The sequence below is a fragment of the Lethenteron reissneri genome, chromosome 70 (genome assembly GCF_015708825.2).
Source record: "Lethenteron reissneri isolate LAM-NWPU_2019-01 chromosome 70, ASM1570882v1, whole genome shotgun sequence".
NCBI lineage: Eukaryota > Metazoa > Chordata > Hyperoartia > Petromyzontiformes > Petromyzontidae > Lethenteron > Lethenteron reissneri.
In genome coordinates, this window is record NC_083848.1 from 3,377,432 (window position 1) to 3,394,534 (window position 17,103).

Below are 17,103 nucleotides of genomic sequence, written 5' to 3' on the forward strand. Positions count from 1 at the left end.
CACTCACTCAGTCACTCACTTAGTCACTCACTCAGTCACTCACTCAGTCACTCACTCACTCACTCAGTCACTCACTCACTCACTCAGTCACTCACTCAGTCACTCACTTAGTCACTCACTTAGTCACTCACTTAGTCACTCACGCAGTCCCTGCTGGACGGCGTCGTCAGCGGCACCACCGAGGAGTCGTGCAGCTTCGGTTAGTCACTCACTTAGTCACTCACTCAGTCACTCACTTAGTCACTCACTTAGTCACTCAGTCACTCACTTAGTCACTCACTTAGTCACTCACTTAGTCACTCAGTCACTCACTTAGTCACTCACTTAGTCAGTCACTCAGTCACTCAGTCACTGACTTAGTCACTCACTTAGTCACTCACTTAGTCACTCACTCACTTATTCAGTCACTCAGTCACTCACGCAGTGGCACCACTCACTCACCCATTCACTCACCCACCCACGCACTCACCCACTCACTCTCTCACCCACTCACTCACCCACTCACTCATTCACCCACTCACCCTCTCACCCACTCACTCACCCACCCACTCGCCCACGCACTCACTCACTCACTCACCCACTCACTCACCCACTCACTCACCCACTCATTCACTCACTCTCTCAATCACTCACTCACTCACCCACTCACTCTCTCACCCACTCACTCACCCACCCACTCGCCCACGCACTCACTCACTCACCCACCCTCTCACCCACTCACTCACCCACCCACTCGCCCACGCACTCACTCACTCACCCACCCACTCGCCCACGCACCCACTCACTCACTCACCCACTCACTCACTCAGCCACTAACTCACCCACTCACTCACTCACCCGCCCCACTCACTCACCCACTCACTCACTCATCCACTCACTCACCCACCCACTCACTCACCCACTCACTCACTCACCCACTCACTCACTCACTCACCCACTCACTCACTCACCCACTCACTCACTCACTCACCCACTCACTCACTCACTCACCCACTCACTCATCTACTCACTCACTCACCACCAACTCAACCCACCCCACCCACTCACTCACTCACCCACTCACTCACTCACTCACCCACTCACTCACTCACCCACCCACCCACTCACTCACTCACTCACCCACTCACTCACTCACTCACCCACTCACCCACTCACTCACTCACTCACTCACCCACTCACTCACTCACTCACTCACTCACCACTCACTCACCTACTCACTCACTCATCTACTCACTCACTCACCCACCCACTCACTCACCCACCCACTCACTCACTCACTCACCCACTCACTCACTCATCTACTCACTCACTCACCCACCCACTCACTCACCCACCCACCCACTCACTCACTCACTCACCCACTCACTCACTCACCCACTCACTCACTCACCCCACCCACTCACTCACTCACTCACTCACCCACCCACCCACTCACTCACTCACTCACCCACTCACTCACTCACTCACCCACTCACTCACTCACTCACCCGCCCACTCACCCACCCACTCACTCACTCACCCACTCACTCACCCACTCACTCACTCACCCACTCACTCACTCACCCGCCCACTCACCCACTCACCCACTCACTCACTCACCCACTCACTCACTCACTCACCCACCCACCCACTCACTCACTCACTCACTCACCCACTCACTCACTCACTCACCCACTCACTCACTCACTCACCCGCCCACTCACCCACCCACTCACTCACCCACTCACTCACCCACTCACTCACTCACTCACCCACTCACTCACTCACTCACCCGCCCACTCACCCACTCACCCACTCACTCACTCACCCACTCACTCACTCATCCACTCATTCACCCACCCATCACCCCCCCCCCCCGTAATGGTGATGGTGATGTTGGTGATGGTGGTGATGGTGATGATGATGTTGGTGATGGTGATGTTGGTGATGTTGGTGATGTTGATGATGATGATGGTGTGTATGTTGATGGTGATGTTGGTGATGTTGATGTTGGTGATGGTGGTGATGATGATGATGTTGATGTTGGTGATGTTGGTGGTGGTGATGGTGATGATGATGTTGATGTTGGTGATGTTGGTGGTGGTGATGGTGATGATGATGGTGATGATGGTGATGATGGTGATGTTGGTGGTGATGATGGTGATGATGATGTTGATGTTGGTGATGTTGGTGGTGATGATGGTGGAGATGATGTTGATGATGATGGTGTTGGTGATGATGATGATGTTGATGATGGTGATGTTGGTGGTGATGATGGTGATGATGATGGTGATGATGATGGTGTTGGTGATGATGATGATGTTGATGTTGGTGATGTTGGTGGTGGTGATGGTGATGATGATGGTGATGATGGTGATGATGGTGATGTTGGTGGTGATGATGGTGATGATGATGTTGATGTTGGTGATGTTGGTGGTGATGATGGTGGAGATGATGTTGATGATGATGGTGTTGGTGATGATGATGATGTTGATGATGGTGATGTTGGTGGTGATGATGGTGATGATGATGGTGATGATGATGGTGTTGGTGATGATGATGATGTTGATGTTGGTGATGTTGGTGGTGGTGATGGTGATGATGATGGTGATGATGGTGATGATGGTGATGTTGGTGGTGATGATGGTGATGTTGATGTTGATGTTGGTGATGTTGGTGGTGATGATGGTGATGATGATGGTGATGATGATGATGTTGGTGATGATGATGATGTTGATGATGTTGATGATGATGTTGATGATGTTCATGATGATGTTGATGATGATGGTGATGATGATGATGTTGATGATGTTGCAGCCCTCTTCAACCTGATCCCCGTCGGACTCCGCATCGTGGCGATCCAGGGGGTGAAGTCAGGACTCTACATCGCGATGAACAACGACGGGCACGTGTACTCCTCTGTGAGTACACACAGTACACAATGCGGCAGTACACACACAGTACACAGTACACACACACAGTACACACACACACAGTACACATACAGTACACACAGTACATACAGTACACACACAGTACACACACACAGTACACATACAGTACACACAGTACATACAGTACACACACACAGTACACACACAGTACACACACAGCACACACAGTACACATACACACAGTACACACACAGTACACATACAGTACACATTACACACACACACAGCACACACACACAGTACACACACAGTACACAGTACACACACAGTACACAGTACACACAGTACACACACAGTACACAGTACACACACAGTACACACACAGCACACACATCACACACAGTACACACACAGTACACAGTACACACACAGTACACACACACAGTACACACACAGTACACACACAGTACACACACAGTACACACACACACAGTACACACACAGTACACACACAGTACACACACAGTACACACACAGTACACACACAGTACACACAGTACACACAGTACACAGTACACACACAGAGCACACACACACAGTACACACAGTACACACACACAGTACACACACAGTACACACACAGTACACACACACACAGTACACACACACAGTACACACACACACACAGTACACACACAGTACACACACACACAGTACACACACAGTACACACACACAGTACACACACAGTACACACACACAGTACACAACACACAGTACACACACAGTACACACACACAGTACACACACAGTACACACACAGTACACACAGTACACACAGTACACACACACACAGTACACACACAGTACACACAGTACACACACACACACAGTACACACACACAGTACACACACAGTACACACACACACAGTACACACACACAGTACATACACACAGTACACACACAGTACACACACACAGTACACACAGTACACACACAGTACACACACACAGTACACACACACAGCACACACAGTACACACACACACAGTACACACACACAGTACACACACACAGTACACACAGTACACACACACAGTACACACACAGCACACACACAAGTACATACACACAGTACACACACAGTACACACACACAGTACACACACACACAGTACACACACACAGTACACACACACAGTACACACACAGTACACACAGTACACACAGTGCACACACACAGTACACACACAGTACACACACACAGTACACACACACACAGTACACACACACAGTACACACACACACAGTACACACACACACAGTACACACACAGTACACACACACACAGTACACACACACAGTACACACACACACAGTACACACACAGTACACACACACAGTACACACACACACAGTACACACACACACAGTACACACACAGTACACACACACACAGTACACACACACAGTACACACACACACAGTACACACACACAGTACACACACACACAGTACACACAGTACACACACAGTACACACACACAGTACACACACAGTACACACACACACAGTACACACACAGTACACACACACAGTACACATACAGTACACACACAGTACACACACACACAGTACACATACAGTACACACACAGCACACACACACAGCACACATACAGTACACATACAGTACACACACACAGTACACACACAGTACACACACACACAGTATACACACAGTACACACACAGCACACACAAACAGTACACACATACAGTACACACACAGCACACACACACAGTATACACACAGTACACACACAGTACACACACACAGTACATACACATCACACACAAGACACACACAGTACACACACAGTACACACACACAGTACACACACACAGTACACACACAGTACACACACACAGTACACACAGTACACACAGCACACACACACAGGACACACACAGTACACACACAGTACATACACAGTACACACACACAGTACACACACAGTACACACACAGTACATACACAGTACACACACACAGTACACACACACAGTACACACACACAGCACACACACACAGTACACACACAGTACACGCACAGTACACGCACGGTACACACACACACAGTACACACACACAGCACACACACACAGTACACACACACAGTACACACACACAGTACACACACAGCACACACACAGTACACACACAGTACACACAGTACACACACAGTACACAGTACCACACAGTACACACAGTACACACACAGTACACACAGTACACACACACAGTACACACACACACAGTACACACACTACACACACACAGTACACACACACAGTACACACACACAAACTGCTGTTGTTGTTGTTATTGAACCTTCCTTAAATCGCCCTAACGTGCCCAGCTTAAGTGGCTACAATGTCAATTGCGTTCAGGCATGATCGGAGCGAGCCCGCAGCTAGTGCCTCGGCACATGTGGGGTAGCGGGGAGTGGTGGTGCAGCGGTTAGCGCCACGAACCCGGCGACCCGAGTTCGATTCCCGCTCACGGCCAACACCAGTGACGATTCTCTGAAACGGTCCTGGGCCTCCTCCCCTAAGTCGACTCAGCCTCAAATGAGTACCTGGTGCGGTGTGTAGTAAAGATCATTACTAGGGAGACAAAGGCGGTCGGGCGTGGTGCTGGCCACCCACCCCCTCGTGTACCGTTGCGGCCTTCATAGGTGCTCGCTAACAGCACTTGCCCCTACAGTTTGTTAAGGCTACACGGGGGATCTTTGTCTACATGGGGACAGGCCACACGACTTGGACACGGAGATAGAGACACCCAGACCCAGGGCTCGAACCCAGACTCTCAGTGTCTCCGACACGGCCATTGCGACCCCACAGAGACACAGAGAGAGACACCCAGACCCAGGGCTCGAACCCAGACTCTCAGTGTCTCTGACACGGCCATCGTGAACCAACAGAGACACAGAGAGACACAGAGAGAGACACCCAGACCCAGGGCTCGAACCCAGGCTCTCAGTGTCTCCGACACGGCCATTGTGAACCCACAGAGACACAGAGAGACACAGAGAGACACAGAGAGACACCCAGACCCAGGGCTCGAACCCAGACTCTCAGTGTCTCCGACACGGCCATCGTGAACCCCCTGAGACACAGAGAGACACCCAGACCCAGGGCTCGAACCCAGACTCTCAGTGTCTCCGACACGGCCAGTACACACACAGTACACACAGTACACACACAGTACACACACACAGTACACACACAGTACACACACACAGCACACACAACACACACACAGTACACACACACACAGCACACACACAGTACACACAGCACACACACAGTACACACAGCACACACAACACACACACAGTACACACACACACAGCACACACACAGTACACACACACCGTACACACACACACAGCACACACACCGTACACACACACAGCACACACACAGTACACACACAGTACATGCACAGTACACACACACAGTACACACACAGTACACACACACCGTACACACACACACAGCACACACACAGTACACACACAGTACACACACACAGTACACACACACAGCACACACACAGTACACACACACACAGTACACACAGTACACACACAGTACACACACAGCACACACACACACAGTACACACAGTACACACACACAGAACACACACACAGCACACACACAGTACACACACTACACACACACAGTACACACACAGTACACACACACACACAGTACACACACACAGTACACACACACACAGCACACACAGTACACACACAGTACACACAGTACACACACAGTACACACACAGTACACACACACACAGTACACACACAGCACACACACAGTACACACACAGTACACACAGTACACACACACAGTACACACACACAGAACACACACACAGTACACACACACAGCACACACAGTACACACACACACAGTACACACACACAAACTGCTGCTGCTGTTGTTGTTGTTGAACCTTCCTTAACTCGCCCTAACGTGCCCAGCTTAAGTGGCTACAATGTCAATTGCGTTCAGGCATGATCGGAGCGAGCCCGCAGCTAGTGCCTCGGCACATGTGGGGTAGCGGGGAGTGGTGGTGCAGCGGTTAGCGCCACGAACCCGGCGACCCGAGTTCGATTCCCGCTCACGGCCATCAGAACCCCCAGTGACGATTCTCTGAACCGTCCTGGGCCTCCTCCCCTAGGTCGACTCAGCCTCAAATGAGTACCTGGTGCGGTGTGTAGTAAACATCACCACTGGGGAGACAAAGGCGGTCGGGCGTGGTGCTGGCCACCCACCCCCTCGTGTGCCGTTGCGGCCTTCATAGGTGCTCGCTAACAGCACTTGCCCCTACAGTCTGTTGAGGCTACACGAGGGATCTTTGTCTACATGGGGACAGGCCACACGACTTGGACACGGAGAGAGAGACACCCAGACCCAGGGCTCGAACCCAGACTCTCAGTGTCTCCGACACGGCCATCGTGAGAGAGACACTCAGACCCAGGGCTCGAACCCAGACTCTCAGTGTCTCCGACACGGCCATCGTGACCCCACAGAGAGACACTCAGACCCAGGGCTCGAACCCAGACTCTCAGTGTCTCCGACACGGCCATCGTGACCCCACAGAGAGACACTCAGACCCAGGGCTCGAACCCAGACTCTCAGTGTCTCTGACACGGCCATTGTGATCCCCCTGAGAGAGACACACCCAGACCCAGGGCTCGAACCCAGGTTCTCAGTGTCTCCGACACGGCCATCGTGAACCCACAGAGACACAGAGAGAGAGAGACACCCAGACCCAGGGCTAGAACCCAGGATTTCAGTGTCTCTGACACGGCCATCGTGAACCCACTAAGAGACACAGAGAGACACCCAGACCCAGGGCTCGAACCCAGACTCTCAGTGTCTCTGACACGGCCATCGTGAACCTCCTGAGAGAGACACCCAGACCCTGGGCTCGAACCCAAGCTCTCAGTGTTTCCGACAAGGCCATCGTGAACCCACAGAGAGAGAGACACCCAGACCCAGGGCTCGAACCCAGGCTCTCAGTGTCTCCGACACGGCCATTATGAACCCCCTGAGACACAGAGAGACACAGAGAGACACCCAGACCCAGGGCTCGAACCCAGGCTCTCAGTGTCTCTGACACGGCCATCGTGAACCCAATCAGAGACACTGAGAGACACAGAGAGAGACACCGAGACCCAGAGCTCGAACCCAGGCTCTCAGTGTCTCCGACACGGCCATTGCGACCCCACAGAGAGACACAGAGAGACACCCAGACCCAGGGCTCGAACCCAGACTCTCAGTGTCTCTGACACGGCCATCGTGAACCAACAGAGACACAGAGAGACACAGAGAGACACAGAGAGAGACACCCAGACCCAGGGCTCGAACCCAGGCTCTCAGTGTCTCCGACACGGCCATTGTGAACCCACAGAGACACAGAGAGACACAGAGAGACACAGAGAGACACCCAGACCCAGGGCTCGAACCCAGACTCTCAGTGTCTCCGACACGGCCATCGTGAACCCCCTGAGACACAGAGAGACACCCAGACCCAGGGCTCGAACCCAGACTCTCAGTGTCTCCGACACGGCCATCGTGACCCCACAGAGAGACACTCAGACCCAGGGCTCGAACCCAGACTCTCAGTGTCTCCGACACGGCCATCGTGACCCCACAGAGAGACACCCAGACCCAGGGCTCGAACCCAGACTCTCAGTGTCTCCGACACGGCCATCGTGACCCCACAGAGAGACACTCAGACCCAGGGCTCGAACCCAGACTCTCAGTGTCTCTGACACGGCCATTGTGATCCCCCTGAGAGAGACACACCCAGACCCAGGGCTCGAACCCAGGTTCTCAGTGTCTCCGACACGGCCATCGTGAACCCACAGAGACACAGAGAGAGAGAGACACCCAGACCCAGGGCTAGAACCCAGGATTTCAGTGTCTCTGACACGGCCATCGTGAACCCACTAAGAGACACAGAGAGACACCCAGACCCAGGGCTCGAACCCAGGATCTCAGTGTCTCTGACACGGCCATCGTGAACCCACAGAGACACAGAGAGACACAGAGAGAGACACCCAGACCCAGGGCTCGAACCCAGGCTCTCAGTGTCTCCGACACGGCCATTGTGAACCCACAGAGACACAGAGAGACACAGAGAGACACAGAGAGACACCCAGACCCAGGGCTCGAACCCAGACTCTCAGTGTCTCCGACACGGCCATCGTGAACCCCCTGAGACACAGAGAGACACCCAGACCCAGGGCTCGAACCCAGACTCTCAGTGTCTCCGACACGGCCATTGTGAACCCCCTGAGACACAGAGAGACACCCAGACCCAGGGCTCGAACCCAGACTCTCAGTGTCTCCGACACGGCCATTGTGAACCCCCTGAGACACAGAGAGACACCCAGACCCAGGGCTCGAACCCAGACTCTCAGTGTCTCCGACACGGCCATTGTGAACCCCCTGAGACACAGAGAGACACCCAGACCCAGGGCTCGAACCCAGGCTCTCAGTGTCACCGACACGGCCATCGTGAACCCCCTGAGACACAGAGAGACACCCAGACCCAGGGCTCGAACCCAGACTCTCAGTGTCTCCGACACGGCCATTGTGAACCCCCTGAGACACAGAGAGACACCCAGACCCAGGGCTCGAACCCAGACTCTCAGTGTCTCCGACACGGCCATTGTGAACCCCCTGAGACACAGAGAGACACTCAGACCCAGGGCTCGAACCCAGACTCTCAGTGTCTCTGACACGGCCATTGTGATCCCCCTGAGAGAGACACACCCAGACCCAGGGCTCGAACCCAGGTTCTCAGTGTCTCCGACACGGCCATCGTGAACCCACAGAGACACAGAGAGAGAGAGACACCCAGACCCAGGGCTAGAACCCAGGATTTCAGTGTCTCTGACACGGCCATCGTGAACCCACTAAGAGACACAGAGAGACACCCAGACCCAGGGCTCGAACCCAGGCTCTCAGTGTCTCTGACACGGCCATCGTGAACCCAATCAGAGACACTGAGAGACACAGAGAGAGACACCGAGACCCAGAGCTCGAACCCAGGCTCTCAGTGTCTCCGACACGGCCATTGCGACCCCACAGAGAGACACAGAGAGACACCCAGACCCAGGGCTCGAACCCAGGATCTCAGTGTCTCTGACACGGCCATCGTGAACCCACAGAGACACAGAGAGACACAGAGAGAGACACCCAGACCCAGGGCTCGAACCCAGGCTCTCAGTGTCTCCCACACGGCCATTGTGAGACCCACAGAGACACAGAGAGACACAGAGAGACACAGAGAGACACCCAGACCCAGGGCTCGAACCCAGACTCTCAGTGTCCCTGACACGGCCATCGTGAACCCCCTGAGACACAGAGAGACACCCAGACCCAGGGCTCGAACCCAGACTCTCAGTGTCTCCGACACGGCCATTGTGAACCCCCTGAGACACAGAGAGACACCCAGACCCAGGGCTCGAACCCAGACTCTCAGTGTCTCCGACACGGCCATTGTGAACCCCCTGAGACACAGAGAGACACCCAGACCCAGGGCTCGAACCCAGACTCTCAGTGTCTCCGACACGGCCATTGTGAACCCCCTGAGACACAGAGAGACACCCAGACCCAGGGCTCGAACCCAGGCTCTCAGTGTCACCGACACGGCCATTGTGAACCCCCTGAGACACAGAGAGACACCCAGACCCAGGGCTCGAACCCAGGCTCTCAGTGTCTCCGACACGGCCATTGTGAACCCCCTGAGACACAGAGAGACACCCAGACCCAGGGCTCGAACCCAGGCTCTCAGTGTCTCCGACACGGCCATCGTGAACCCCCTGAGACACAGAGAGACACCCAGACCCAGGGCTCGAACCCAGGCTCTCAGTGTCTCCGACACGGCCATCGTGAACCCACAGAGAGACACAGAGAGACACAGAGAGAGAGACACCCAGACCCAGGGCTCGAACCCAGACTCGCGTCTTTGTGAACCTCTGGAGCTGTCGCTAACTGAGGCGTTAATTGAACACTCTCATCAGCTGCACAGCGGCGTGAATTGTGTTGAAAATATATACGTACACAGATAGTGACAAAGATCCCCCGTGTAGCCCACAGATACTATTGGGGGCTACACAGTGCTACTAGTATTAGACAGCGCCACGCCCGGCCGCCTGGCACTACTGATTTGAGGCTGAGTCGACCTAGGGGAGGCCCAGGACCGGTTCGGATGATCGTCAACGGAGTCAACGGTGGTCGTGAGCGGGGTTCGCAGTGCAACGCCAAGTGCTTACCCAGTGCTCCCCACACACACACCTCGTATACACACACAGACACAGACACACACACCTCGTATACACACACACCTCGTACACACACACACACAGACACACACAGACACACACACACAGACACACACAGACACACACACACACAGACACACACACAAACACACACACACAGACACAGACACACACACACAAACACACACAGACACAAACACACACACACAGACACACACACACACACAGACACACACACAAACACACACACACAGACACACACACCTCGTATACACACACACCTCGTATACACACACACCTCGTATACACACACACACCTCGTACACACACACACACCTAGTACACACACACACCTGGTACACACACACACACCTCGTACACACACACACACCTCGTACACACACACACACACCTGGTACACACACACCTGGTATACACACACACCTGGTACACACACTGGTACACACACACACACACCTGGTACACACACACCTGGTACACACACACACACCTGGTACACACACACCTGGTACACACACCTGGTACACACACACACACACCTGGTACACACACACCTGGTACACACACACACACACACCTGGTACACACACACACAAACCTGGTACACACACACACACCTGGTACACACACACACACACACCTGGTACACACACACACACCTGGTACACACACACCTGGTACACACACACACACACCTGGTACACACACACCTGGTACACACACACACACCTGGTACACACACACACACACACCTGGTACACACACACCTGGTACACACACACACACACCTCGTACACACACACACACACCTAGTACACACACACCTGGTACACACACACCTGGTACCACACACACATCTGGTACACACACACCTGGTACACACACACACACCTGGTACACACACACACACACCTCGTACACACACACACACACCTAGTACACACACCACCTGGTACACACACACCTGGTACACACACACACATCTGGTACACACACACCTGGTACACACACACACACCTGGTACACACACACACACCTGGTACACACACACACACCTGGTACATACACACACACACCTGGTACACACACACACACCTGGTACACACACACCTGGTACACACACACACACCTGGTACACGCACACACACACACACCTGGTACACACACATCTGGTACACACACACCTGGTACACACACACACACACCTGGTACACACACACACACACACCTGGTACACACACACCTGGTACACACACACACACACCTGGTACACACACACACCTAGTACACACACACACACACCTGGTACACACACACACACCTGGTACACACACACACACACCTGGTACACACACACCTGGTACACACACACCTGGTACACACACACACACACCTGGTACACACACACACCTGGCACACACACACACACACCTCGTACACACAACACCTGGTACACACACACCTGGTACACACACACACACACACACCCTGGTACACACACACACACACACACGCCTCGTACACACACACACACACCTGGTACACACACACACACACACCTGGTACACACCTGGTACACACACACCTCGTACACACACACACACACCTAGTACACACACACACCTAGTACACACACAAACACCTAGTACACACACACACAGACACACACACAGACACACCTTGTACACACACACACCTAGTACACACACACACCACACCTAGTACACACCTGGTACACACACACACACCTCGTACACACACACACACCTAGTACACACACACACAGACACACACACAGACACACATTGTACACACACACACCTAGTACACACCACACAGACACACACACAGACACACCTTGTACACACACACACCTCGTACACACACACACCTAGTACACACCTCGCACACACACACACACACCTTGTACACACACACACACCTGGTACACACACACCCTGCCTAGTATACACACACACACCTGGTACACACACACCTGGTACACACACACACACCTGGTACACACACACACACCTCGTACACACACACACACACCTGGTACACACACACACACACCTGGTACACACACACCTGGTACACACACACACACACCTAGTACACACACACACACCTGGTACACACACACACCTGATACACACACACACACCTCGTACACACACACACACACCTGGTACACACACACCTGGTACACACACACACACACCTCGTACACACACACACACCTGGTACACACACACACCTGGTACACACACACCTGGTACACACACACCTGGTACACACACACCTGGTACACACACACCTGGTACATACACACACACCTGGTACACACACACACACCTGGTACACACACACACCTGGTACACACACACACATGGTACACACACACCTGGTACACACACACCTGGTACATACACACACACACCTGGTACATACACACCTGGTACACACACACACACCTGGTACACACACACACACACCTGGTACACACACACACACCTGGTACACACACACACACCTGGTACACACACACACACACACCTGGTACACACACACACACCTGGTACACACACACACCTGGTACACACACACACACACCTGGTACACACACACACCTGGTACACACACACCTGGTACACACACACCTGGTACATACACACACACACCTGGTACACACACACCTGGTACATACACTCCTGGTACACACACACACACCTGGTACACACACACACACACCTGGTACACACACACACACACCTGGTACACACACACACACACCTGGTACACACACACACACACCTAGTACACACCTGGTACACACACACCTCGTACACACACACACCTCGTACACACACACACACCTAGTACACACACACACACCTAGTACACACACACACACAGACACACACAGACACACCTTGTACACACACACACACCTGGTACACACACACACCTAGTACACACACACACACACACACCTAGTACACACACACACACCTGGTACACACCTGGTACACACAAACACACCTTGTACACACACACACACCTGGTACACACACACACACACACCTGGTACACACACACACACACCTAGTACACATACACACACACACCTGGTACACACACACACACCTGGTACACACACACACACACCTGGTACACACACACACACACACCTGGTACACACACACACACCTGGTACACACACACACACCTGGTACATACACACACACCTCGTACACACACACCTAGTACACACACACACACCTAGTACACACACACCTGGTACACACACACACCTAGTACACACACACACACACCTGGTACACACACACACACACACCTCGTACACACACACACACCTGGTACACACACACACACACACCTAGTACACACACACACAGACACACACACACACACCTAGTACACACACACACACCTACGCACGCGTTGTAACCCCGTATTTCTCACTGAGCCGGGCAGGTGTCGGGAGTGGGGATTTGTAACCCGAGTCGCCCGGCCGGGAATTCGAGCCCCGAACAAACAAACAGAATGGGAGACTCGGAAAAACACACGGACAGACACACGGACAGACACACACTAACGCACACACTAACACACACACACACTGACACACACTTTCACTATGACACACTGACACACACACACACTAACACACACACTGACACACACTCTCACTATGACACACTGACACACACACACTAACACACACACACACTAACACACACACACACTAACGCACACACACACTAACACACACACTGACACACACACTGACACACACTCTCACTATGACACACGGACAGACACACAAAGACAAAGATCCCCCGTGTAGCCTTCACAGACTGTAGGGGCAAGTGCTGTTAGCGAGCACCTATGAAGGTCGGAACGGCACACGAGGGGGTGGGTGGCCAGCACCACGTCCGACCGCCTTTGTCTCCCCGGTGGTGATGTTTACTACACACCGCACCAGGTACTCATTTGAGGCTGAGTCGACCTAGGGGAGGCCCAGGACCGGTTCAGATATAATCGTCACCGGTGTTGGCCGTGAGCGGGAATCGAACCCGGGTCGTTGGGTTCATAGCGCAGCGTAGCGCTAACCGCTACACCACCGCTCCCCACACACACAGACACACTCACAGACACACACACACAGACCAATGCCAGTACCCGCCACGACGCTTGTGCCAGGCTACGTGCACGTTAAGGCCAAGTGAAGTGTCGGATGCCCGCTGGCACAAGGTCACGTGACAGACCCAGGTGCCATGGGTCAAATGACTGAGATGACTGGCTGATTGCACCACCAAAAATAAAGCAGAGATGTAGGTCGTGTTGGAATTCCACACACCTGTGCTGTAGCAGACGGACAGAAAATTTGGCATCTGTACAGGACCACCCTGGCATGAAACCAGATTTGGGCTCCGCAAGCCTCTCCTCAGCGTGCCTGGCAAGGCGATGTTGAATAATCCTTGCCAGGACCTTTCCCGGCACACTGAGGAGTGAGATGCCCCTGTAGTTGTTACAGTCTGTGCGGTCCCCCTTCTTAAAGAGGGGGACCACCAAGGGCATACTTCCAATCCTGCGGAACCCGTCCAGTGGTCCAGACTGTTGTTATGATGTCATGTAGGGCAGTCTGTGCACAAACGCCACCCTCCCTCAGCATTTCGCTTGGGAGATCATCTCTGCCCGGTGCCTTTCCTGGTCTCAGGCTCCGGATCGCCTTCAGTACTTCCTCAACAGATGGCACCCCAGCCAGCCACTCACAGGGGGTGACTTCCTCCTCCAATATTTGAGGCACCGCAGCCTCAGCAGGGTTATCCCCACTTTGTGCCATGATGTTTTCCTGGCTGAGGGATTTTCCCTCCCCCAGGACCCCACAGAAATGCTCAGCAAATTTTCAAACCTGTTCCTGGGGGTCGGAGATTGGATCACCGTTTTTTCCCCTAATGATGGTAATAGGTGTGGCGCTGCAGGTTACTTATTTGATCAATTAAATAGGGATTTGTGATCGCGGGCCATTGAGGCATACTCCATCTCCTCAGCAACCCGCGACCACCACCCATCCTTGCAGCGCCTTACGGCTCTCCGAACCTCCGAGCGAAGGCTGCGGTAAACCTCCTCATTATGCGACGTGGGATGCTGTAGCCGATGAGAGTGGGCCTGTCGCTTTTTCTTAACTAACCTGAACACCTCCTCTGTCAGCCAGGGTCTCTGGGGAGGTCTGGACCACGTACCCAAAGAAGCCATTGCAGCTGCATGAGCCACAGTCCTAAATCTCGCCCATTTACCCTCGACATCAGGAGTGGGGACGATGCCAACCCCAGCTGCAAGCGATGAAGAAATTCTCGCTTGCAACTTTCATCAGCTAACTGAGACCAGGCCACTTTTGGTTAGAATGGGGTCCTGGGTGTACACCCACTACCACCGGAGTGGAAGAATGGCAGGCGCATCTTACAGATGACTAGTCGATAGTCAGAGGGCAGATCAGCTCCACGGTAGGTCCTGGTGTCAAGGACATGGGCCCTCATCCGCTGGTCCAGCACTATGTAGTCCAGCAGATGTTCTTGCTTGGACCCGGCATGCATCCATGATGATGTGTGGATGCGCCGATGCCGGAAGAGCGTGTTGGTAATTACAAGCCCATGGGCTGCACACAAATCTAGCAGCCTCCTACACACAGACACACACACACAGACACACACAGACACACAGGCACACACAGACACACACAGACACACAGATACAGCATCTGGTCACACACATAGACACACACACACGACAAAAGAGACAC

The 17,103-nt window shown here is 53.2% G+C and overlaps 1 protein-coding gene across 1 annotated transcript in view; it reads left to right on the forward strand.

The window, feature by feature from the left end:
* The window catches only part of LOC133361007 (fibroblast growth factor 14-like), a 51,402-nt gene that overhangs the window by 19,186 nt on the left and 15,113 nt on the right, over positions 1–17,103 (forward strand). Inside the window, exon 2 of the mRNA XM_061579891.1 lies at positions 2,797–2,900. Within this exon, the coding sequence (XP_061435875.1) occupies positions 2,797–2,900 (104 nt within the window). The remainder of the gene's footprint in view (positions 1–2,796; positions 2,901–17,103) is intronic.